Below are 27,692 nucleotides of genomic sequence, written 5' to 3' on the forward strand. Positions count from 1 at the left end.
AAAAAAAAATCTAAATAATCTTGGATGATGAACAACAGCATTATACCACCACCCACGAGGAGCGAGGTACACGGTAAGATATTGCTACAGCCCAATGATTCAGGCGATTTGTCCGAATCGACTCACCGGCATGACAATCTGAGAACAGGACACGTGATCAGGAGGTGGAAGTTAGCCATTTCTGGATACGATCGGCCAATCAATGAAGGTTCCTTCCTTTGCCAAAGCTTGCAGAAGATTTCACACAAATACATCGATGGTTGTTATAACACTTGGGACTTTCTCGCAATAACTCCCTTATTTATTTATTTTTAATTCTGTCAAGATCAATGTGTAGAGTTGGAAGAGGAGACCATTTGTAGGCTCTCAGGATACGAAGGAAATTAAAATGACAATGTTACGGTTCGATCGACGCGTCAGGCAGAGGCCGGTGATCGGCAAGAGCCCTCGACGCAGCGAGCGAGCAAGCGCGGTCGTCGACCGACGAGCTGAGTCGACCATGGCTCTCCCCACCCATCGACGCGGTCACCTCGAGCATGACCCGCAAACCACCGTTCCTCAAGCTTTTCTCACCCGAGATTAGGAATTGTCGGCGAATATACTGACATAGCGTGAATACTGAGGGTAGTGGAAAGAAAGGGGTCAACTCAAATCTCCTCCACGTAATTGGCTGGAAACAAGCCAACCTCGCCGTTGCCGAGACGACCTTTGCACCAGCCTTGCTCATCCTCCGACTCGAGCCTCACGAGCTCTTCACCTGTCAAAACAGTGGCGTCACGCCTCGTCATGATGACAGGTTGTACCTTCCAATTGGCGACAGTTTATGCACTTAACACGGTGATCTCCACCCAACTACCAGCTTCAAAAACAAAACTCGCTAAAAGTATTGGGACACGATACTGGACACAAGCACGAGCATATTTCCCCCACAATGTGATACAGCATGTGCTTCATCGTGGTGCCTCAGTACATTTCCTTGGGACAAGGACACAATACTTGCGTTGGTATAAAACGACACCGAGAACCTTTACATGCATCAGAATGAAACTAGAACGGCACGCGGTAGAGCATGTACCTCCGCCAGGCTGAGCGGTTTAAGTTTTGTACCCCACCGATTGGTCTGGACGCAGATCCGGCCTTTCGTCCTTGTCACACACAAAAATTGAATTGGCTTGTTCTCGTCACTGGTTCTCAAATTGTAGACAGGCCGGAACGTCTCGGTTTACCTCCTCTCCTGCGGTCTCGCTCCCTCAGCCACTCTAAAACCATGCCACCCTGGTTAAACTCCCAAAACCCAGGCTTAAATCGCACACCTCGTCTCTTTCAGTCATCATTTCTCCCATTTATGGAACCGTCTTCTGGAAACTGTTCAATCCCACTCATCATTCCAGGGTTTTGATCACAAGGTGCTCCATGTCTCATATGATCCCCATCAACCCTACAGAACCTGAAATGCAACACATTTACTTGCAGGTTACTGCGCTTCCTGCTCTTCTCCTCGGTTCATTCCCCCTTCTTATTGCAAACTGTGCCCCCACTGTCCATCGATGACCCGTTCTATCCAATCATTTCGCTCTTCCATGAACACATATGTTGAATGCAAAAGTCATTCTTCCCGTTCCATTGTTAGTTTTCCCCATTCACATCATTTGTGTTCAGGCTACAAACAGTGACATTTAACCTCAACAAATGATGGAAGTGAATGAGAAGTTCAGGTGAAAGACTTTTTGACCTAGCTTTATGTGACTTCATTGTGCCCAGCTCTCCAACCCAAGTGTGAGGAACTTTGTGAAGAACCAATTCGTCAACTACCAAGGAATTTTGGAAAAGTCATCAGAGCAGGTTGTGCTTATTCATCATGGTAACGACGACAAACAACATTCTACAATCGGACTCGTACGCGAGGGCAACAGGGCACGTTAAGAGTGGAAACGAGTATCTTTTTGAATGAACACCACACCTACCTGCTGCAAAACTCAACTCGTCCTGCTCCTGACCCTGGTAGTCGTAGAGGGCACGAACTCTGACCCCAGAGGCATCCTCATCAAATGGGTTTTGCTCCCCATTGGATGCCGTCCCAGGCAACACCTCGTCTCTCACATCGTCGTCAGACCAGTCAGGCTGATCGCTTCCACTGCCGCTAGAAAAAAAGATGCAGACAACGCCCATGAACATCACAATGATGTACACCACAATGTGATGACCCTCATCTTAAATCAACGCAAACGGTGAGAACTTTTGCTGGCACATAGTTAAAAAGCTTTAGCCGCAACTAACTTGGACTCAAATGGCTAACCACTGCAAGCAAACGTGCCCAGAACACCTTTACGTCACAAATTATAAAAAGCAATTTGATCTGCAATAATCAGGTGGTCTCAAGATCCTCAATGGCCTTTTAAAATAATCCAAACGGCACCTAATCAAGGTAAACCCTGACGGATGGTGGCCGTGGGCCCAGATGTGAAAATAAAACAAGGCCCATATTTCGTGCTTGTGTCACAGCCGGCCGAGTGACCCAAGAACACCCGAGATCAGGGAGATGTCGATGGAGGGCACGAAGAGCAAATCGGAGTCGAATCTTTCAAAACAATCGGATACTTGCACTCTCAAATGGAACCACCTTGGTCTGCTCCAGCTTCCTGACCTTTTGATTGGTGTGTGGTGCACAGAGCTCTCTCCAGCTGGGGTTACTCCAGTCAAGGTGATGCCTTCGCCCTTGCGACTGCGCTCCTTCCGGCTGATGGTCAGATTTGCGTCCGGACAGTACGGCTATAATAAGAGCAAGAGGGGTCAGGGATACACCGTTCAGACCGGCGAGATAGTACCGGGAGCAGGACCCCACAATGCTGTCAGGTTCAATCACACTTTCAGTTCACACACTGGTGAGACAAATGACAACATCCCAATCCATGTAGAGGTGTACAGGAATGATATTAGAGGAGGGATGAGCAATTTAATGGAAAAACACAATGTACAAATAATATGAAGGATGAGAGTTGGTTTACATTATCATTACGTCATGGATGAAACACGTATCAAGTTGGGGGAAGTGAGGTCTCCAGGATCGAGACTACCCTCACTTCAATATTGGCAATTCATGTGATCAACACCACAAACCGCAGCTGGTTCACGTGCCATGCATGTCGTACTATGATCAGTTCAGAACCTTCTCCACCTTTATCTGTTTTACACCAACGGGCGTGCGCACCGCACACTGTGGCCAGCTCACGGGCGTGCGCACCGCAGACTGTGGCCAGCTCACGGGCGTGCGCACCGCAGACTGTGGCCAGCTCACGGGCGTGCGCACCGCAGACTGTGGCCAGCTCACGGGCGTGCGCACCGCAGACTGTGGCCAGCTCACGGGCGTGCGCACCGCAGACTGTGGCCAGCTCACGGGCGTGCGCACCGCAGACTGTGGCCAGCTCACGGGCGTGCGCACCGCAGACTGTGGCCAGCTCACGGGCGTGCGCACCGCAGACTGTGGCCAGCTCACGGGCGTGCGCACCGCAGACTGTGGCCAGCTCACGGGCGTGCGCACCGCAGACTGTGGCCAGCTCACGGGCGTGCGCACCGCAGACTGTGGCCAGCTCACGGGCGTGCGCACCGCAGACTGTGGCCAGCTCACGGGCGTGCGCACCGCAGACTGTGGCCAGCTCACGGGCGTGCGCACCGCAGACTGTGGCCAGCTCACGGGCGTGCGCACCGCAGACTGTGGCCAGCTCACGGGCGTGCGCACCGCAGACTGTGGCCAGCTCACGGGCGTGCGCACCGCAGACTGTGGCCAGCTCACGGGCGTGCGCACCGCAGACTGTGGCCAGCTCACGGGCGTGCGCACCGCAGACTGTGGCCAGCTCACGGGCGTGCGCACCGCAGACTGTGGCCAGCTCACGGGCGTGCGCACCGCAGACTGTGGCCAGCTCACGGGCGTGCGCACCGCAGACTGTGGCCAGCTCACGGGCGTGCGCACCGCAGACTGTGGCCAGCTCACGGGCGTGCGCACCGCAGACTGTGGCCAGCTCACGGGCGTGCGCACCGCAGACTGTGGCCAGCTCACGGGCGTGCGCACCGCAGACTGTGGCCAGCTCACGGGCGTGCGCACCGCAGACTGTGGCCAGCTCACGGGCGTGCGCACCGCAGACTGTGGCCAGCTCACGGGCGTGCGCACCGCAGACTGTGGCCAGCTCACGGGCGTGCGCACCGCAGACTGTGGCCAGCTCACGGGCGTGCGCACCGCAGACTGTGGCCAGCTCACGGGCGTGCGCACCGCAGACTGTGGCCAGCTCACGGGCGTGCGCACCGCAGACTGTGGCCAGCTCACGGGCGTGCGCACCGCAGACTGTGGCCAGCTCACGGGCGTGCGCACCGCAGACTGTGGCCAGCTCACGGGCGTGCGCACCGCAGACTGTGGCCAGCTCACGGGCGTGCGCACCGCAGACTGTGGCCAGCTCACGGGCGTGCGCACCGCAGACTGTGGCCAATTCACGGGCATACTCACCTCAAACTGTGGCCAATTCATGGGCATGCCTGCACCATGTACGTTGCGGAACCATTTCAAGTCTTCCTGATCATCGACAGCCAGGATGCTCTGCCTGAGCTCACGGTACACATTGGCGTAACTAAGTACAAGAGGTGGAGGGGAAGGGGGAAGAGGTCAGGTTTGACAAAAACAATGCACACAAAGAGCCAATCGACTGCAGCTCAAAAAAACACAAAATACACGATTGCTGGTCATCCTACCATTGCGATCTGGCTCGTTAATCATCAGCAACTTCACCAACAACAAGTTTGTACATCAATATCTGCAAGTCAAAACAGACTTGAAGGTGATAATGTTCGTGCAACTCGAGTGAATATCACCCGGATCGGTCAAAATCAACTCAATCCACCAACTGGTGAGGTGTCAGCTGGGCTGAGATTTAAATATTTCACAAAAGCAGAATTATAGGAACAACAAACATCTCAATGTGGAATTATAACAAATTCAACATAACCGGGAGGTTGCGACATTGTATCAGAAGGGCTAACGAGATGGGAGAGATCGAAGGTCTCCACGATTCTTACTTTATGTTACTCGACAGATCCAAGTTCCTCTGGATGTCCATGAGCACTTCCTTCAGGAAGCTGAGTCGCCTCTGTTCAAACTGCTGGCATTGCTCAAACACCTGCTCCATGTTCTCCATGTACTGCGGGTTGTACTTGTTCAGGTCCTCGAGACTCTTCTCGTACTTCTCCTTCGCCTGCACTCGGGTGGGGATCGACGGTTTGTAAGAACCGCTGCAAGTCCAAGTGATCCTGTCGGCCATCTTTAGGCTATAGGCTCATCTCATGCCAACCACCCACTTTTATATTGCGTGCATTAATAAGCGAGCAATATTAGTTATTAACATTCAATTCAACACATACTCGAAGGAAAATGCCACATGAACTATTTCAAAAATAATAATAATAAAACTAACAAATACCATTTATTAAATTACAGATCATCTACATATTATGTACTGATGGAGAGCACATATTGCATGTATAGTACAAAGACAGACCTCAAGATAACCTCTTTTTCTGGCTTATTTTGATTCAATTGGATCATGCTATTTGGGGTTCCTATCTCAAAGCTTGTCCATTGTTCCCATCTGAGCCCTCATGCTGTGTCGATTTCCCCGACATATTATTCGGTTTATGTTGGGTGGGGGGAGAGAGGGGGGGAAGAGAGGCAGTTATCAGAAGGTTATAACCACCCCCCACACACAACACACCCCTCGTGGGTTGGCACAGCTTAAAGGACCCTTTCCTGTATTAAGGACATGTGGCGAGGGACAAGTCATTCTGTTTGTTTGTGCACCGCTGGGAGACATCGCTATAACCTTTAATGTTTAAAAAGGGTGAGGATGAGGATGTCTTGTCATATATGTTCTATGTTGAACCGGGTGGGAGAGAAATGCATCAGGAATCTCATTGTCCACACCGCAACACATTCATCAACTCTCCTCACACCACGGGAAGAGGAAGAAGATCCAGCCTCCAACACTGCCATTGGACTGTGCCGCTTGACGGACATGGCACCAACTGATGCCGCCCGATCAGGGCACGTCGTCGTCGCTACGAGTGGGGTGGAACTTGGTTGGTTGGTTGGCAGTCAGAGGAGAGTCGATGTGAACATCTTCAATTTCTGTGTGAACGCTCGGCGTGTTGGTGTGTACCCTTAAAGGGGGTGGGGGGGTACTTAATTTGTATCGTGAACGATCACGAGTCTCCTCCCAGGAGTTTAGTGTTCATTTTGTTTTGTGCTGATTAAAAGTGCCAATAAATTTCCTAAGGCCCACGTGCATGTCTGTTTCCACTATTCTTCCCATGTAAACCATATCAGTAGGATTGAATTGGGCTAAATATCCAAATTAATTAATTAACCGACGCAGTACGAGAACACATACGGAGTTACGAGGTTGCACAAACCACTCAGGAACACTTTGCCAAAGTTGACGTTAAGTTGGCTATCTTTGAGGCAAACAACCTTGGCATGTGCAATAATTTAAAAAATAAATTAAAAATAAATAAATAAATAAAAAAAAAATAAAAAAAAAAACTTAAAACCACACGGTCTCGAGACACGCCGATGAACATCTCAACCAGAATGCACAACTTCATCCCTTTAAATCCAATATCACAATTGCTCATGGTAACCAAGGTAACACAAATTGGAGTTGTTGGCGTGAGAGAATCCGTTTTTGTGCCAATCAAGACTCTTTCCCCCCCCCCCTCCTCCCCACAATGTGACCCCATTGAAAGAACGGGAGAAACACAAAACCCTTTTGGGAAATCAGATCGAAAGGTTCACCTTTAGGGCCTCCTGGTGAGACTTGTCCACCTTGTCCTGGAGCTTCCTCAGAGTCTCTGCCGGCAGGTTCTGATCGGCCTTACTTGCGTGCTCGCGCGTCGAAGCCAAGTGTTCCTCTTTGCAGGAGACGTGGTAGCTCTTCCTGGCCGCTTCGACCTACGGACGGGGCAGAGGGGAGCGTGGAGGGCACAACAATGGCAGTCATGTGGGAACGCGCCTCAAATCGCAGCACTCCATCTCGAACACTAAAAGTTCTCGATTAATTTTGCACATATCACGACAGGGTGAAACGTCTCGATAATGGTCATGTCCAGCAGAGGGAGCCACGTATTAAAATAAGCGTACGACCCGATAGTTGAGTTGGTTTCCTTCAAACTTTGAGCACGCCAGCTCAGTTTTTCCAAAACTAAGTACCGGTTACAACAATGATTTCACAATTACAAGTCATTGGGGGTGTGCCGGTTCGAATGGAAATGCCGAGAGGGCCGTTTGCGGTGCATTTCGCTATCCCAAAGCATTTCACACCAGATCCGCTGGATCGGTCCGACCATCCACCCGTACGATTCACGAGACACGGGAACCCACCAGCCGCGCTCTTTGGCCTGAGCCATCCGCCGTCGATTGCCACCTTCCTTCGTCGCTTTGTGCGGAGTTATCCACGCCCATCACGTGACTTCCTCACAATTGTTTCGTTCTTGCTGAGGCCCATTTTTTAGACACGGAAGAGGAGCGTCATATTTGTTAATCTGCCATTTAATTTGCGGTCTGTGGGTTTATTTTCCCCTCGACAGTAGAATCAGTGGGTCAGCGGAACAAACAAAAGCCCAGGTGACCGGGAAATGGCAGATTGTTCGGGCTATTAAAAGCAAGGAAGTGGGCAGATCCGAGGTTCGAGCGGATAATTTCATGTAAACACGGACGTGTCGAGAACAGTGACGGCGACACGGGCTAAAAGTCCTTCAGCAAAAGAGCAAGAGAGAGAAGAATCGGCTTCAGAAATTTAAATCGAGCACAAAGACTTGTACGCGAACCTATCATTTACCTCCTTCAGTTTCTTGGCCCAGGGTTTCTGCGCCTTACGGAAACCGTCTTCCGCTTCCTTGGTCTCTTTGAAGCCCCCGATCATTTGCTTGTGGTACGAATCCTTCTGCCAGTTCTTTATCTTCTCCAGATCTTCGTTCACGAGGATGTTTCTCACCTCGTGATGCAGGTCGCTCACCTTGTCCGCCTCGGTCATCACGGCGTGCCAGGCCCGCTCCACGGTGCCGTATTGGGGGCCTGTTGGAAGATAGATTTTGGTTGTGTTCATTCTGCATCGATTAGGATAACTGAGAACGTTCCATGAAGGATAACTTGGAATGCTAAGCAGCCACCGATAACCACTTTTCTCATCATTTGGTTGTTTCTTGCACCACTCCAGACAGAGTTCATTGATATGCCCCCACTACCCACAACCGCTCCCTCCCCTTTAAGGGAACACAGCTGGTGACCTTGAGAACGTGGCAACTTCCTGGGGGACTCTGGCAGTCCCGAGTGTGCTACTGACCATGCCATCTTGTTTTGTTGATTTCCGCTCCCTGCAATCAGCAGGGGTGAAAAAATAAAAAAAAATTTTAAACCCGACTATAAATTGCACCCCCAACCCTCCTCCCCCAACCCCCACAATATGATTACCAAACTATAGTCATTTGTTCGTGCTCCACCCTTTTGAATGCACAGCAACCAAGGAAGCAGCACACACCATTTTAGGTCTTTGAATAACTCGGTGAAGGTTTGAACTACAGACCTCCCATATCCAGATTGAACCTTCTAACCATTACACCACTGAGTTTGGCTAAATAATCTCTTCACAACAACAAACAAGTATAAATGAAGATCACTGTTCAAATCAACAGGTTTGCAAATAAAAGGACAAAAGCCGCATTCACACAGATAATGTAAGACAAGTCTTTCAATTCACAGGAATGATGAACGGGCGTAAAGTTTAGCGTTCATGTGAAAATGTTTAACGGGTTGGGTGGGAGGTGGTCTAGAACCATGGGGTCACCAAACGTCATGGCTGTCAATTACAGGACTAGCGTTGGAGTGAGAAGTTCAGTGCACGGCCCCTCTCAGACAGCGAGTCACACATCACCGAATGTTTATGATGTACCAATCATTCATGTTACAAATCCACAGTCCGACCAACGGTGTGCTAACATTCCATGTTACTAATCCACAGTCTCACCTACGGTGAGTTAATATTCCATGTTACTAATCCACAGTCCGACCAACGGTGTGTTAATATTCCATGTTACTAATCCACAGTCTCACCTACGGTGTGCTAATATTCCATGTTACTAATCCACAGTCTCACCTACGGTGTGTTAATATTCCATGTTACTAATCCACAGTGTGCTAATATTCCATGTTACTAATCCACGGTGTGCTAATATTCCATGTTACTAATCCACAGTGTGCTAATATTCCATGTTACTAATCCACGGTGTGCTAATATTCCATGTTACTAATCCACAGTGTGCTAATATTCCATGTTACTAATCCACAGTGTGCTAATATTCCATGTTACTAATCCACGGTGTGCTAATATTCCAAGTTACTAATCCACAGTGTGCTAATATTCCATGTTACTAATCCACAGTGTGCTAATATTCCATGTTACTAATCCACGGTGTGCTAATATTCCAAGTTACTAATCCACAGTGTGCTAATATTCCAAGTTACTAATCCACAGTGTGCTAATATTCCAGACCAAGAAACTGGTCTGAAGATTCCATCCACACACAACTCTACTCTCAAATTGTTGAGAGCATGATGTATGTATGTATAATATTTTTTATTCATATGTGAGTACCAGTCCGTCATGTTTCATTGGACATGGTTCCAGTCTTCATTATAAAATAAAAAGGGACCGCTGGAAACTGAATCCTTGTGGAATAATCATTTGTCCATTTCATCACAAAAATTCCTCTTTTACAATCCCATCTTCCGGAATGGAAGAAGCAGGACCTGGAGGTTTCATGTAGCAGTTCCAATAGTACGACAGCAGGAGTTCTTTAGAATAAAGTGTTATGGACATGGAAGGAGCACACAAATCACCACCACCACCACCACCAAAGATGCCACAACAGCAGCAATAACAACTACATGTTATAAAAGATCTATTTTTTTTTCGTGTTCCACTCCATTTATATCCTCATTGGGATTCACAGATAAAGATGAAATAGGTTTGTGAAGTACATCATCCTGTGTTTTCATTAAACCAGTCAGTGTAGTGACTGGTAGGCATGGCTAGTAAATAAGAAAGGACAGAGATGGCACAAAGTTATCAAAACAACACCGAGAGGATGCCAATGGCGTTATGGAATGGAAACCAACCCTCGTCTGTGGAAGAGCAAGGCAAAACTGACGATCCCACGAGCACAGTGGGTCAGGAGGGAAATACTAACCAAAAGAAAATGGTTTTTGATGACCAGTTGCCACGGCACGGAATTAAAACGTACGCAAATAAGGCGTCATTACCTTTATCAATAAGCACCTTCCATTTCTTGGTCCATTCAGTAAGCTGCTGTGCATAGGCCTTCTCGATCTTGGAGCGCTCGTGGACACAGGCCATCATGTCATTGCAAAGCCGGAATCCATCGTCGATCCTCCGCACTGTCCGCTTGTAGTTCCCCACCTTGTGTTTCGAAACGGTTTAATTTCAGACCGAAGGGCACGTTAACGATTATAGGCATTCATGCTCAACGACCGCATCAAAATTGAAATAAAAATAAAAACAAAAATTAAAAAGGTGACCCCTCACCTCCCAGAAGCTGTCACTCGTTGCCTCCAAGCCCACAGCGTCGTCATACATGCCAGACATCACTGCCAATGTTGCTCGTTGCACCTGCATGTCAAATAACATTCCTTTATTATTGGCCATGTCATATAGAACAAACTAAACAAAATACTCCGACTGAAAGATACACTATCATGGGACACCTCACGTTACAACTTCCACTACGTACAAGTGAAGGATGGACTCATTAGAAACTTGGGGCCTCTTCAGGAAGGTTCCAAATCCCACCAAGACTGACGGAGCTTTTCGATGCCTTGTATTACTTAAGTACGACCCAAGGTCAAGCCCCTGCAGAGACGCTGCACTCTGGTGTCATGCGTTTGCACAGAGCAGGACAGCAAGCACCACTTCGTTACAGCTTACCCAGTCAAGCAGATAACAAGGGGACAGAAACATGGCGTTGAAATACTTCAACACTCTCAACAATTGTTTGATAATAATAGCTTATACAACTTTAAGGACCCAAGAAAAGAGGGGGAAGGGGAGGGGGTGGGTGGGATCGAAGTGAGGACCGGCAGGTGGGGCGGCCGAAGCGATGGGCAGCAGGTGGGGCGGCTGAAGTGAGGGGCAGCAGGTGGGGCGGCTGGTGAGATCTGGCGGGGCAGGGCAGCCAAAACGAGCGCAGGTGGGGCGGGGCGGCCAAAACGAGGGAGGGGAGATGGGGGGGGGGGTCCAGGAAAAGAGGGGAGCTACAAAGGGCCGATGTCTTTATGGAAGTGGTATGAGAGTAGTTCAAGATCTGCACTCAGTCACTCATGGGTAAAGTATAAAAACAATTGCACGGAAGGTCCAGGAAATCACTGATAATCCAAAAATCAAATCAACGTTTTCCTTAAAAATAAAATACTAATAATTCCTTCAGTTGCGAACATCTTTCCAAAATCATCTTATGATGGTACGAATGGCAAAGTATCCCAAGGTGCATAGTTATTTAATGTGAACTTTATCAAAAGCCTTACGATTAAGTTTTTCGACAGGACTCCTCAATGAGCTGGCATGATCAGAGACAATTTTCAAACGAGGCGTTTGAAGCCCCAAAGCTAAAGAATTCACCGAAGCGCAGGTCTCTTCGCACAGAGAATCTGGCACAGAGTTCACGGAGCGATGAGCGACGGCCGTTACACCAGGCTCTCTCCACATACACGAAACATACATCTGGAGAACAAAGCAAAACGTTTCGAACCCTCTCGGTCCCAAGAGTGCAATATCGCACTCTCGTGTGTGCTTTCGATCAAGGTCGATCGTCCGCCAACGATCTATCTGCCAATAACACACAAAGGTTTCACACTCTGCCGCTCCATGGAGATAAACAGTGGCAATGGTCATACGCACACATCTCGATGGAACGGGGCCACAGGCCACGTGCGGTTCCACACACACATGGACAGGAGCAATGTAGAGAATATCGAATTTAAACATCAGACGGTACAAGGTTGCATGGGACAACATCCCCTGTAACACACGGGAACTCCGAGTGTGAAGGCCTCCCCCCGCCTTGTCATGCTGATCAGGGCTCAAGGGTTTGTGGGTCACTTGAGGTCCATAGTCCTTGACAGTCAGATGTTCATCAACCATGCTTTGGACACGGAGGGCGATCCCAAATTGGAGCTTACACCAATATGCCACGATGATAATCGACGGACAAGATCGATCTCAAAGATATGCCATATTGCCGTACATCTTGGTCATACGCACATACCTCAGTGGGGAATGGGACCTCAAACCAAAAACCCTACCATGATCAATGTACACTTTGTGGTGCGTACTTCGATCCCTCCATTAGCATGCCGACGGTGTTTCTGCATGTGTAGAGAAAAGGCGAGCAGGCATTCGTAAGAAATCCTGGAGCAACATTCCACCTTACAAGGAGAAAACCTGTACAACTTCCTCAAACACCAAGACTATTGTTGATAGTTAAAAAAAAAAAAAAAAAAAAAAAAAAAAATCTATCAACGAATGCCACTTGGACTCGATGGAAGAGCAAGGGACGTACATTTGCAGAAAGGAAATGGGTATCACCAAAACTTTGCATAAAAACACGTCCCTGTTTGTGATTCACGAGAGTTAGTGTGTCCTACTAGCACCCTGATGGCTATCGCGTGTCCTTATATACATGGCAGGCATGTGGTCCAGGGGGATTGGGGTCTCTAAATACAACTACCAGAGATGCCTATAAATAACAAAAACCCTACTATAGATGCCTATAAATACCACCAAAGCCCTACCATGATCACCGAAACCCTCAAGTGTGACTTCAACCTTCCACAAGCTAAAACAAGAAACAGAGCAATCAGAGATTACAGACCCTCGCCGGGACTTCTTTTTGTTTCATGTACTCGTGTGTTATGCAATTAAGAGACATCATTAGAACGTCCACTTTGTAAATGCTGGCAGTGATGACCGGGTCTACCAAGACGTCCCGCTTTGATTGGACAACTGACCCTGACCCATGATGGTTTTTATGATTATTATTCAATTTAATTTAGAATGGGATTAAAATAAATTCAATTAAGATCAAATGGAAGACCAAATCGGTACAGTCCTTCGTTGCAGTTATCAGAAGGAACCCAAACAAGCAAAAATCAATGATCAAGTCATCAGGAGGAACCTGCATATGATTCACATTTCAGCTGCTCCTCCTCTACCCTCAAACCCATCCAGGTACAGCCAAATGAGCTCGATTCAAAATAATAACAAAAATAATTAACAAACAAAAAAATAAATAAATAATTATGGCTGCCAGACCACGAGTCCGATCAAGTTGAAATTTAAAACGTGTATTTCGCCATTATCACCAGATCATAATTGTGAAGTTTCACATCGATCGATTAAGCAGTTCCAGAGAAAACACTATTTAATATTTTCTTCAATCTAATTTGGCTGCCAAACCATGTGACCTATCAATTATTCCTTGACAAACTTGAACAAACATGGCTTGGGGAACATTTGTGTAAAGTTTCCTCTGTGTAATTTTGTAACCATGATTTTGGAATGAGATGTTGCACGAGCAGGTGTCCACATACTTTTGGCCGTGTAGTGAACGTACAGTGCCTACAGAAAGTGTACACCCCCCTTTTAAAATTGTCACCTTTTGTTTCCTTATAGCCTGGAATTAAATTACATTCGATCAAACTTTTCTCACCTTTATTTACACATCGTAACCCACAACTACGACGTGAAAAACAAGTTGTATAAATTTCAGAAAATTAATTAAATATACAAAACCAGAAAAATCTTGGTTTGACAAGTGTTCACCACCCTGCATCCTCACCGATTACACAACCTCAGATCACCCTACATCCTCACCGATTACACAACCTCAGATCACCCTACATCCTCACCCATTACACATCCTCAGATCACCCAACATCCTCACCTATTACACAACCTCAGATCACCCTACATCCTCACCTATTACACAACCTCAGATCACCCTACATCCTCACCTATTACACAACCTCAGATCACCCTGCATCCTCACCGATTACACAACCTCAGATCACCCTACATCCTCACCGATTACATAACCTCAGATCACCCTACATCCTCACCTATTACACAACCTCAGATCACCCTACATCCTCACCTATTACACAACCTCAGATCACCCCACATCCTCAGCCATTACACAACCTCAGATCACCCAACATCCTCAGCCATTACACAACCTCAGATCACCCTACATCCTCACCCATTACACAACCTCAGATCACCCTACATCCTCACCCATTACACAACCTCAGATCACCCTACATCCTCACCTATTACACAACCTCAGATCACCCTACATCCTCACCCATTACACAACCTCAGATCACCCTACAATCCTCACCCATTACACAACCTCAGATCACCCAACATCCTCAGATCACCCTACATCCTCAGCCATTACACAACCTCAGATCACCCTACATCCTCAGCCATTACACAACCTCAGATCACCCTGCATCCTCACCTATTACACAACCTCAGATCACCCTACATCCTCACCCATTACACAACCTCAGATCACCCTACATCCTCACCCATTACACAACCTCAGATCACCCTACATCCTCACCCATTACACAACCTCAGATCACCCTACATCCTCAGCCATTACACAACCTCAGATCACCCAACATCCTCAGCCATTACACAACCTCAGATCACCCTACATCCTCACCCATTACACAACCTCAGATCACCCGACATCCTCAGCCATTACACAACCTCAGATCACCCTACATCCTCAGCCATTACACAACCTCAGATCACCCAACATCCTCAGCCATTACACAACCTCAGATCACCCTACATCCTCACCCATTACACAACCTCAGATCACCCGACATCCTCAGCCATTACACAACCTCAGATCACCCAACATCCTCAGCCATGACACAACCTCAGATCACCCTACATCCTCAGCCATGACACAACCTCAGATCACCCTACATCCTCAGCCATTACACAACCTCAGATCACCCAACATCCTCACCTATTACACAACCTCAGATCACCCTACATCCTCACCTATTACACAACCTCAGATCACCCTACATCCTCACCCATTACACAACCTCAGATCACCCTGCATCCTCACTGATTACACAACCTCAGATCACCCTACAACCTCAGCCATTACACAACCTCAGATCACCCTGCATCCTCACCGATTACACAACCTCAGATCACCTTACAACCTCAGCCATTACACAACCTCAGATCACCCTGCATCCTCACCGATTACACAACCTCAGATCACCCTACAACCTCAGCCATTACACAACCTCAGATCACCCTACATCCTCACCTATTACACAACCTCAGATCACCCTACATCCTCACCCATTACACAACCTCAGATCACCCGATATCCTCAGCCATTACACAACCCTACATCCTCAGATCACCCTACAGCCTCACCTATTACACAACCTCAGATCACCATACATCCTCACCCATTACATAACCTCAGATGACCCTACATCCTCACCCTTACATAACCTCAGATCACCCTACATCCTCACCCATTACACAACCTCAGATCACCCTACATCCTCACCCATTACACAACCTCAGATCACCCAACATCCTCAGATCACCCTACATCCTCAGCCATTACACAACCTCAGATCACCCTACATCCTCAGCCATTACACAACCTCAGATCACCCTGCATCCTCACCTATTACACAACCTCAGATCACCCTACATCCTCACCCATTACACAACCTCAGATCACCCTACATCCTCACCCATTACACAACCTCAGATCACCCTACATCCTCACCCATTACACAACCTCAGATCACCCTACATCCTCAGCCATTACACAACCTCAGATCACCCAACATCCTCAGCCATTACACAACCTCAGATCACCCTACATCCTCACCCATTACACAACCTCAGATCACCCGACATCCTCAGCCATTACACAACCTCAGATCACCCTACATCCTCAGCCATTACACAACCTCAGATCACCCAACATCCTCAGCCATTACACAACCTCAGATCACCCTACATCCTCACCCATTACACAACCTCAGATCACCCGACATCCTCAGCCATTACACAACCTCAGATCACCCAACATCCTCAGCCATGACACAACCTCAGATCACCCTACATCCTCAGCCATGACACAACCTCAGATCACCCTACATCCTCAGCCATTACACAACCTCAGATCACCCAACATCCTCACCTATTACACAACCTCAGATCACCCTACATCCTCACCTATTACACAACCTCAGATCACCCTACATCCTCACCCATTACACAACCTCAGATCACCCTGCATCCTCACTGATTACACAACCTCAGATCACCCTACAACCTCAGCCATTACACAACCTCAGATCACCCTGCATCCTCACCGATTACACAACCTCAGATCACCTTACAACCTCAGCCATTACACAACCTCAGATCACCCTGCATCCTCACCGATTACACAACCTCAGATCACCCTACAACCTCAGCCATTACACAACCTCAGATCACCCTACATCCTCACCTATTACACAACCTCAGATCACCCTACATCCTCACCCATTACACAACCTCAGATCACCCGATATCCTCAGCCATTACACAACCCTACATCCTCAGATCACCCTACATCCTCACCTATTACACAACCTCAGATCACCATACATCCTCACCCATTACATAACCTCAGATGACCCTACATCCTCACCCTTACATAACCTCAGATCACCCTACATCCTCACCTATTACACAAACTCAGATCACCATGCATCCTCACCCATGACACTATCTCAGATCACCATGCATCCTCAGATCACCCTTTCATCCTCACCCATTACACAACCTCAGACCACCCTACATCCTCACCCATTACACAACCTCAGACCACCCTACATCCTCACCCATTACACAACCTCAGATCACCCAACACCCTCACCCATTACACATCCTCAGATCACCCAACATCCTCACCCATTACACATCCTCAGATCACCCAACATCCTCAGCCATTACACAACCTCAGATCACCCGACATCCTCACCATTACACATCCTCAGATCACCCTGCATCCTCACCCATTACACATCCTCAGATCACCCAACATCCTCAGCCATTACACAACCTCAGATCACCCGACATCCTCACCATTACACATCCTCAGATCACCCTGCATCCTCACCCATTACACAACCTCAGATCACCCTACATCCTCACCCATTACATAACCTCAGATGACCCTACATCCTCACCCATTACATAACCTCAGATCACCCTACATCCTCACCTATTACACAAACTCAGATCACCATGCATCCTCACCCATGACACTATCTCAGATCACCATGCATCCTCAGATCACCCTACAGCCTCAGATCACCCTTTCATCCTCACCCATTACACAACCTCAGACCACCCTACATCCTCACCCATTACACAACCTCAGACCACCCTACATCCTCACCCATTACACATCCTCAGATCACCCTACATCCTCACCCATTACACATCCTCAGATCACCCAACATCCTCAGCCATTACACAACCTCAGATCACCCAACACCCTCACCCATTACACATCCTCAGATCACCCAACATCCTCAGCCATTACACAACCTCAGATCACCCGACATCCTCACAATTACACATCCTCAGATCACCCTGCATCCTCACCCATTACACAGCCTCAGATCACCCAACATCCTCAGCCATTACATAACCTCAGATAACCCTGCATCCTCACCCATTACACATCCTCAGATCACCCAACATCCTCAGCCATTACATAACCTCAGACCACCCTGCATCCTCACCATTACACAACCTCAGACCACCCTGCATCCTCACCCATTACACAACCTCAGACCACCCTGCATCCTCACCCATTACACATCCTCAGATCACCCTTTCATCCTCACCCATTACACAGCCTCAGATCACCCAACACCCTCAGCCATTACATAACCTCAAATAACCCTGCAGCCTCACCCATTACACAACCTCAGATCACCCTGCATCCTCACATCACCCGACATCCTCACCCATTACACATCCTCAGATCACCCTACATCCTCACCCATTACACATCCTCAGATCACCCAACATCCTCAGATCACCCTACATCCTCACCCATTACACATCCTCAGATCACCCTGCATCCTCACCCATTACCTTCTCTCCGTTTATTTGCAGGTTGTTACGTTTTCTTCTCACTTGGCTCTCTTAATGTTTGTTTTCACATTTCTTTTTCACCTAATGTTGACGAACGGGCTGACCGGATGGAAAAAAGGTACGCAAACTCTCCTCGAAGCTGTCTAGTCGAGGTTCGACTCCCGACCAAGTTATAAACCGCCAGTCTGGTATTTCACAAGCAGGACGATTCATCAGTGTGTGCGCTGTCCCTTGGACGTGAAATGAGCGTCCCATCTGGCAGCATTCGTTGGTGGACGTGAAAGAGCATTTGTTGGTGGACATTGTGTCCTTCACGAAGAGTAGGCGACAGTCAAGGAGGAAAATGAAAAATCTGGTCTTTATTTAAACCTAAAAAAAATCTTATCTACTGAAAAGATCGACGAGTTCACATTGGGAGACCATCAGGTGGAACTTCATGGTTACAAGACTTAAGTGACTGGAGCATGTGGAGGGGAATTTAATAGATGGTTCTCGTTGGGCAAGTAGAAGTTCGCTATCAGAGTAAATTATGTCGGAAATTAACAAACTTGAGCATCGGAATATCATAAAGTTCTTATTCAAAGGTGATATCAATGCAAGGTGGATGCCTCGGGTGGCTGTGCCCCCTCGTGTACCACAATAACAAGATGGCTCAAAGAGGTCAAGCATTGACGTAAGAGTCTCGAGGATGACAAACGGTCAGGACAGCCTTCGAGGAGAGAACTGTGATCTAAGTGGAGAACTTTATTTTGAAGGAAAGGAGCATCAAGGTGTGACCATCAAAAATGAACACTTGGGCAGGTGTCAAAGGTTTGGGAAAAACACGATCGCTGAAAACCACAGGGGTCAGGATCGACACCACAGGGGTCAGGATCGACACCACAGGGGGATCTCAAGCCAGGAGCTGCTTGAACTGTACGAAACCAATTCACGAACTTTCTTTCTCGATTGCTCACTTTCTCGAAGTAAACCAGATATTTCGATTACCCTCCATCGAGGATGGGAATGGGTTGGGTGTGGGGGGAGAAGGGTGAGGGAACCAAAGACAGTGGGTGACAAAGTGAAGTTACTGGTGATGGGGAAAGTGAGCTGGTGTGTACGGGGCCCACGCAGACCGGGGGGACAATGCCTGTGTGGGATGGGGAAAGGGGAGGGGGCGAGGCCTGCGTGGGACGGGGAGGGGGTGAGGCCTGCGTGGGACGGGGAAGGGGGGTGTGAGGCCTGCGTGGGACGGGAAAGGGGGGTGTGAGGCCTGCGTAGGATGGGAAAGGGGGTGTGAGGCCTGCGTAGGACGGGAAAGGGGGTGTGAGGCCTGCGTAGGACGGGAAAGGGGGGTGTGAGGCCTGCGTACGACAGGGAAAGGGGAGGTGAGGCCTGTGTGGGATGGAGAAGGGGGATGAGGCCTGCGTGGGACGGGGAAGGTGGGGGGTGAGAGGCCTGCATGGGACGGGGAAGGTGGGGGGTGAGAGGCCTGCATGGGACGGGGAAAGGGGGTGAGGCCTGTGTGGGACGGAGAAGGTGGGGGGGGGGTGAGGCCTACCTGTGCAGGGAGGTAGAGGTGAGGAGGTGGGGTATGAGGTTTGCATGGGTGGGGAGGGGAGTGTGTGAGGTTTTCACCGATGACAGGTTGGAGAGGCGGGGTGAGCCACCTATAAAGGTGGTGAGTTTGTCTAGAGAGATACAAATCCTTGGATATGGAAGTTTGTGGATGCAATTGCTTTTGAATTAAATTCTGGGAAAGTTAACGTGGGTCGTGCGAGAGGGTCGTGCGAGAGGGTCGTGCGAGAGGGTCGTGCGAGAGGGTCGTGCGAGAGGGTCGTGCGAGAGGGTCGTGCGAGTCCCACTTCGAAAGTAGTGTCCCTTCCTAGACCGCTGCTGGGGTATCCCGTGCACGGCGGTAACTGCTCTTTCGTAGCCTTCACAGAATGGGGGTTTACGGTTGGTGCGACAGCCTCAGGTAAATACGGCAGGTGTACCGAAATCTGTGGAACAAACTGTCGGAAAGGGTCGACGTGAAGTGAAAGTAAATTTAATCCGAGGTGACAGCCATTGCGGTAGTGAGATGTCATAGTCACAAGTACAACGTTGTCGTTTCCAATTTGAAAATGTTGTCATGGTGACAAAGTGGCCATCGTGCTCCAATGGATCGAACATCACAGAGCAGTGTGGAGGCGGCAGCACCCCACCTCATGATCAAACGGTTACCCTTGACTACCCTCAACGATGCCAATCAGCAGCGCTGCAACCAAGGGCCGTGTCCTGTCGGACATCGTCACCTCCATGAGGAACATCCATCAACGAGACGAGGTCTTCATTCCACACAATCTCTCAGGTATGGATCAGAGTCGACGGGACGCACCACCACCACTACCAACACAACCTCACAGTGGCGGGGAATACTGAGTGGATGTATAAAGATCCTGAAAACCACATCATCTGCACCGAAAGTGGTCGCGACTACTCGAAAAGGAGCCGCTCCAGATACCAAGGGCAAGGAGACTACACTAGACCAATATTACCTCAACTCTACCTCGAGTTTACAACTACCATGTCGTCCTCTTTCCACACATCAAGACCCTCAAGTCGAAAGTCCCACAGGCACCACGTCGTCAATGTCATCAGGGAAACACGCACGGCACGCACGGCACGCACGGCACGCACAGGACCGTCATTGACGAACACCCAGAGGCACGACCCGGAGACTTCGCCAAACTCAAGAGATCCATTCTCTCACACGACCCGACATTATGTATTATATAAATAAATAAATAAAACCCATCCCGGATGTACAAGAAAAAGAAAAAAATAAATAAATAAAACATCTCGGACCACGAGGAAAGAAGCTTCCATTGCATCACAAACACAAATGGCGGTAAAACTGCCTCTCAAGATCTCCGTGAGAAGAGAAGGCCGCACGAGCTCGGCCTCACTCACCGGGTCTCCGTTCGGACGGCCCTCGGTTCACGCTCACTCCACTCGCACTCTGGTCCCGCTACGACTCGAACGAGCCTCGCCCGATCTCGAGACGTGCCTGCTTCCTGGTCCGGAAATTCTCCCGTCGGAGACCCGACCCCCTCTCCTCCCCTCCCTCCCCTCCGCGATCACACGATTCCTCCGCCTCCGTGCAACATCGCTCCGACCCTGCTCCTCGCTATGACGGCTTGGCCCCGCCCACTCCTCCTCGCTATGACGGCGTGGCCCCGCCCCCTCCTCCTCGCTATGACGGCGTGGCCCCGCCCCCTAATCATGATCACGTGTCTCCTCTCCATCTACTTGGAAATCTGCATGAAACGCATCTCAGTCCAACACACTCCCAACCACTCATACACACTCATATACATCTAACATACTCCCAACCACTCATATACATCTAACACACTCCCAACCACTCATAAACACTCATATACATCCAACCACTCACATACATCCAACACACTCCCAACCACTCATATACATCTAACACACTCCCAACCACTCACATACATCAAACACACTCCCAACCACTCACATACATCGAACACACTCCCAACCACTCATATACATCTAACACACTCCCAACCACTCACATACATCGAACACACTCCCAACCACTCATATACATCTAACACACTCCCAACCACTCATATACATCTAACACACTCCCAACCACTCATATACATCTAACACACTCCCAACCACTCATATACATCTAATACACTCCCAACCACTCATATACATCTAACACACCCCCAACCACTCATACACACTCATATACATCCAACCACTCATATACATCTAACACACTCCCAACCACTCATACACACTCATATACATCTAACATACTACCAACCACTCATATACATCTAACACACTCCCAACCACTCATACACACTCATATACATCCAACCACTCACATACATCCAACACACTCCCAACCACTCATATACATCGAACACACTCCCAACCACTCACATACATCTAACACACTCCCAACCACTCATATACATCAAGCATACTCCCAACCACTCATACACACATATAATGCATCTAACACACTCCCAACCACTCATATACATCTTACATACTCCCAACCACTCATATACATCTAACATACTCCCAACCACTCATACACACATATAATGCATCGAACACAATCCCAACCACTCAAACACACTCCAATACATCGAACACACTCCCAACCACTCATATATATCTAACATACTCCCAACCACTCATACACACTCATATACATCTAAGAAACTCCAAACCCAACCACTCATACACACATATAATGCATGTAACACACTCCCAACCACTCAAACACACTCCTATACATCTTACACACTCCCAACCACTCATATACATATAGCACACTCCCAACCACTCATACACACTCCGATACATTCAACACACTCTCAACCACTCATATACATCTAACATACATCTAACCACTCATACACACTCTAACATCTAACACACTCCAAACCACTCATACAAACTCATATACATCGAACACACTCCAAACCACTCATATACATTTAACATACTCCCAACCACTCATACACACTCCTATACTTCTAACACACTCCCAACCACTCATACACACTCCCATACATCTAACATACTTCCAACCACTCATACACACTCCTTTTCATCTAACACACTCACAACCACTCATACACACTCCTTTTCATCTAACACACTCCCAACCACTCCTCTACTTCTAACACACTCCCAACCACTCATACACACTCCCATACATCTAACACACTCCCAACCACTCATACACACTCAAATACATTTAACAAACTCCTAACCACTCGTACACACTCCTATACTTCTAACACACTCACAACCACTCATATGCACTCCTATACATCTAACACACTCCCAACCACTCCTATACATCTAACATACTCCCAACCACTCATACACACATATAATGCACCGAACACACTCCCAACCACTCATACACACTCATATACATCCAACAAACTCCAAACCACTCGTACACACTCCTATACTTCAAACACACTCACAACCATTCATACACACTCCTATACATCGAACACACTCCCAACCACTCCTATACATCTAACATACTCCCAACCACTCATACACACATATAATGCATCTAACAAACTCCCGACCACTCATACACACATAAAATGCATCTAACACACTCCCAACCACTCATACACACTCATATACATCTAACAAACTCCCAACCACTCATACACACTCATATACATCTAACATACTCCTAACCACTCACACACACAAAAATGCATAAAAACACACTTCCGATAACTCAAACACACTCACATAGATCGAACACACTCCCAAACACTCAAACTCATAGTGTGAATGTATATGTGTGTTTATATGTGTATGTGTGTATGTGTGTATGTATGTATGTATGTATATGTGTATGTATATGTGTGTATGTGTATGTATGTATGTGTATATGTATGTATGTATATGTGAATGTATGTATGTATGTATGTATATGTGTGTATGTGTATGTATGTATGTATGTATATGTGTATGTATATATTGTTGTGGTTGACGAAATTCGCAAACCACCATTCAGGTCCCGTAGGTGAGATATCTCTGTAAGTATATGTGTAGTTAGGCCCAAACCCGTTGTTTAGAGGTAATAAATGTTATTCATTCGGGCTGAGACCCTTTTAGATAGCCGTTTTTCTTTTACTATCTTTATTTTGGACCAGCCGCCATTACTACCACCACAACCACCACCAACCACGTCTCAACAGCCATCACACAACAACCACCAACCGCAACGCCGCTTCACAACAACAACGCCAACAGCCACGACCCTTGCCGTCACATCTCGCTCTCGCAACCATCGCATCACCGCCATTCCCGCGCCGCTTGTGGGCACCGATCCTGGACTCGTACAGGGCGCGCACCGAGCAGCGGGTGCAAAAACACCAGCCTTTCCGAGAAATCGGATCAAGAACGATTCACGCCCACTTCTGTTCCGTCCTATCAGCGAGCGTGGGGCGATTTGGTCCCGCCTCCAGGTGCGTCGGAGTATAATCGCTATATGCAGATTCGCGGATCAAGAATCATTCACGCCCACTTTTCCTCTGTCCAATGGGGAGCGTGGCTCCGCCCCCGAGCGATTCCTGATCCAAAAATCTGCATATGGTTTCTCCTGTCGCACTATAAAGCGCCGAGCGCGGAGCGAATCAGAGCAGTTGTTGAGGGAGTTTCTGAATCGAGGAAGGGCAGTTGGGAAGAGTTAGCAGTTGGACGGAGTTGAGAAGAGTGGAGAGTGGGAAGAGGTGAAGAGTTGAGAAGAGGAAAGAGTTGGAGAGTTGTGGCGGCAGCGAAAGCAGTCGAGAGAGTGTCTGTCGGGGTCCGGAGAGGCTGGAGAAGCCAAGAATCTTTGTGGAGGTCGGCGCTCGTGTCAGAGTTGGGGAGCTGCGGAGAGGGGAGGCCGGTAACGCGATCCAGGTCGCAGTGGAGTCGCTCGTCCCGGGACCCAAGCCATCCAGATATCCTCATTCATCCGAGCATCAACAACCCCCTCCTGTTTCCCCCCGCGCTGAGATAGTGTGAGAAGGGGGCCCCCGTTCCCACCCCATTCCAGGCAGTGCCAGCGAGGCCCGCGGAGTCGGGGCGCCGCCGCCATTTTGCGGCTCATCACCAGACGGGTAGGCTCGACGCGGTCTCGGCCCCAGGCCCGTCTGCCCCCTTGTAGTTGAGGGTGGTCCCTTTTTCTTTTGCTTTGAGTATATGTGTTGTCGCGCCGTCTGTGAAGTAAAACTGTATAAGTGTTGCCGTGTGCTCGGTAGTCGGTAGTAGATCTGCATTGTTGCATTTGCTTTTTGTGCAGAATTGTTGTGTTTCTTCTACTTTTACATTTGCTTTTGGTGTATAATTGTATATGTGTGCTTTCCGTTTGCCGCGGAATAAATGTGCTTTATGTTGAACTGTTTTTCCCGTTTCGCTTCGTCTTTTCTTTTATTGAATCTCCATCTTACTTCACGTAAAGGGTTGGTCGTGGGCTAAATACGCCCAATAATTAATCGAACCGTTGAGGTTGACGATAACACCGCTCGGTTATCCCGATAGTACGGAACGGGTCGCTTAAAGTGGCCCATGTCCGAAGTCGACCTGCGGCGAGGTGCGATCGCCCGGTCTACCCTCCGTGTGGGTACTTAGGTAGGTCGAATTTGGCGAGCAACCCTATCCCATGCGGGGGGCCGATTGGCACGATCGTGGTGAGGCCGAAAGGCCCACCCGTGACTAGTTCCCGGCGTTAGTTCGAGAGGGTCACGACGGGATTGTCCGTCCGGTGGGCGACGTGCCGCGATTCGAGTTACGTGGCCGCTTGCACGCCGGCGGGCGCGAATCCGCAACACTGGTGTCAGGAGTGGGACACAAACCCATCCCCCTCCTCGCGACACTTCGTGTCGGAGAGCGGGAAAACGGACTCTCCTGTCTCCAGCTAAATTCACGGGAATCGGTCCAGGGGTGAGAGGAGCGACCCCCGATTCCCTCCAAATTACAGCGATTCAAATTAACGCTTTACGAGAAATAAGATGGCGTCTCAAGGCGAGCGGGAGCCGGGGGTATTCGAAATGGATTTAGAATGTGTAGAATCCATGGTCCAGGATGAAAACCCCATGCAGGAAATGTTGGTTGTGCAGGAACATGAACTCCCCCAACTGAACCCAGAGTTCGAAATGGGCGCAGTGGCTGGGGTGGCGGACAAACGACCCCCACGTGCGAATTCGCCCACGGATCGGACGATGGAAATGTTTGAGGCATTGATGAGGAAAATGGATGCGAATACACAACACATGCACGAAATGAAAACAAAAATGGATACATTCACAAACGAAATAAAACGCATGAACGAAAATATGGAAACAAACGCACTCAAAATGAAGGAAGAAATGAAAGAGCTGCGGGGTGAGACGCAGAACATGGGCCGAAGCCTGCAGGCGGGCATGATGGCCGTTACCAGGGAGTTTAAAATGGCGACTCCACGTGTGGAAGCGAACGAGCTGGGAGGGAGTGCAACAGCTGTCGGGCCCGCGGTGGAGGCTGGTAAGGAGAAAATAATTCGGGGGACGTGTTGGGCGAGAAGTGTGAAGGTGATGGAGAAAGCAACAGTGGCGGTGACCGAGAGGGAAAAACTAATTGTGGTGACGGAGACGTGCACGAGGGAGATAACAAGGGAAGAGACGGAAATAATAGTTGAGATAAGGGAGATAACAAGGGAAGAGGTGACTGAGTTGGCAGAGACACGGGAGATGGGAACGATAGAGGGAAGACTACACGATGAAGACGGGGTAAGTGACGCACACACACACACGGAGGTAGTGGAGGATAATGGGGGTGAGCTCGCGGACTGGGTGGAGACCCGGTGCGAGCAGCGGGATAGCCTCCTCCAGGAACGAGGGGAGGGAGTATGCCCCCTTGAGGCGAGTCACGACCAGGTGGGTCGGTCGTGCTTTGCGAGGTTGAGGGGACGGGTGCTGTGGACAGGTCACGGAGAGCTTGGGGGGTATAGAGGCCCCGGAGACACTTGTGGGGACACGAATCCCCAGTATGGTGGTCCCGGTGTGTGTGGTGCAAGGTGTGAGTGGGTCCCCGTGTGTGAGTGCGCCCCCGTGTGTGAGTGGTGTTGTGGTAAGTGTGCAGAAGGGCGTGCTTCCCAGCACGCCGTGTGTGGATGAGGCATCGCGGGCGAGTGCCCCCGCGTGTGTGAGTGGTGTGGTTTGTGTGAGGGAAATGGCACGAGTGAGTGGAGCCACGTGTGTGAGGGAGGTGGCATGCTGAGTGAACGGCCGAGTGTGAGAGAGACAGTGTGTGCAAGGTCGCTGTGTGTAAGGGAGATGTCGGTCGGCATGTGTGAACATGCAGCCGCGTCTCCCGGTGTGAGTTTAATGGTGAGGTGTGTTGGCGTCGTAACACGCGGGAGTGCGTGTTTTGAATGGAGACGACGACAATTGAGAGACAAAAGCCGAGTAGCGGCTGTAGATGTTTTGCGCACCGTACCGGGTTCACCCAGCAGCGAGCGCGAGGTCCGTGCTGTGCAACGCACGAGGCCCCCACGTGCTCGCTTACGAGAGTGAAGTCCCAGTCCAGAAACGAGCGCGGTGAATGTTGCCGATCCCGCGACGGACAAAGTTTAGGCAGGATTATGGATTTTGACCGGACGGGTTCTCCACGCGGGCGTGTGTGTTGCGCTCCAACGGGCAGAGCACGTGTTCGCGTGGGGAACTCCTCAAGACGTGGGGCTTGTGTTTTTTTTATGCGCACGGTGACGTCATGGCTGCACGCGGGGTTGGAATCCGGCAGGAGGGGTATCCCTGCCGGATGGTACCGTCCAAGGAGGGACGAGGT

General features: G+C 49.1%; 1 protein-coding gene across 4 annotated transcripts in view; it reads right to left on the bottom strand.

Moving 5' to 3' along the window:
• The window catches only part of LOC147025623 (protein kinase C and casein kinase substrate in neurons protein 2-like), a 46,161-nt gene that overhangs the window by 731 nt on the left and 17,738 nt on the right, over positions 1-27,692 (bottom strand). Inside the window, exons 1-11 of one of the 4 annotated variants that reach the window (XM_085886791.1) lie at positions 21,261-21,416; positions 10,843-10,979; positions 10,638-10,721; positions 10,355-10,511; positions 7,875-8,110; positions 6,833-6,988; positions 5,062-5,237; positions 4,496-4,616; positions 2,645-2,769; positions 1,965-2,140; positions 1-757 (exon numbers count right to left, since the gene is read on the bottom strand). The exon at positions 1-757 is cut by the window's left edge and continues 731 nt beyond it. In XM_085886791.1, the coding sequence (XP_085742917.1) occupies positions 648-757; positions 1,965-2,140; positions 2,645-2,769; positions 4,496-4,616; positions 5,062-5,237; positions 6,833-6,988; positions 7,875-8,110; positions 10,355-10,511; positions 10,638-10,697 (1,317 nt within the window). In that variant the 5' untranslated portion in view covers positions 10,698-10,721; positions 10,843-10,979; positions 21,261-21,416 and the 3' untranslated portion in view covers positions 1-647. Of the gene's footprint in view, positions 758-1,964; positions 2,141-2,644; positions 2,770-4,495; positions 4,617-5,061; positions 5,238-6,832; positions 6,989-7,874; positions 8,111-10,354; positions 10,512-10,637; positions 10,722-10,842; positions 10,984-21,260; positions 21,443-27,692 lie in introns of those variants that run through there. The other 3 variants (XM_085886789.1, XM_085886792.1, XM_085886788.1) reach the window with 3 other exon arrangements.

This window comes from Eptatretus burgeri, chromosome 6 (assembly GCF_056783735.1).
Source record: "Eptatretus burgeri isolate ZD-2024b chromosome 6, Ebu_testis_v1, whole genome shotgun sequence".
NCBI classification, from domain to species: Eukaryota; Metazoa; Chordata; class Myxini; order Myxiniformes; family Myxinidae; genus Eptatretus; species Eptatretus burgeri.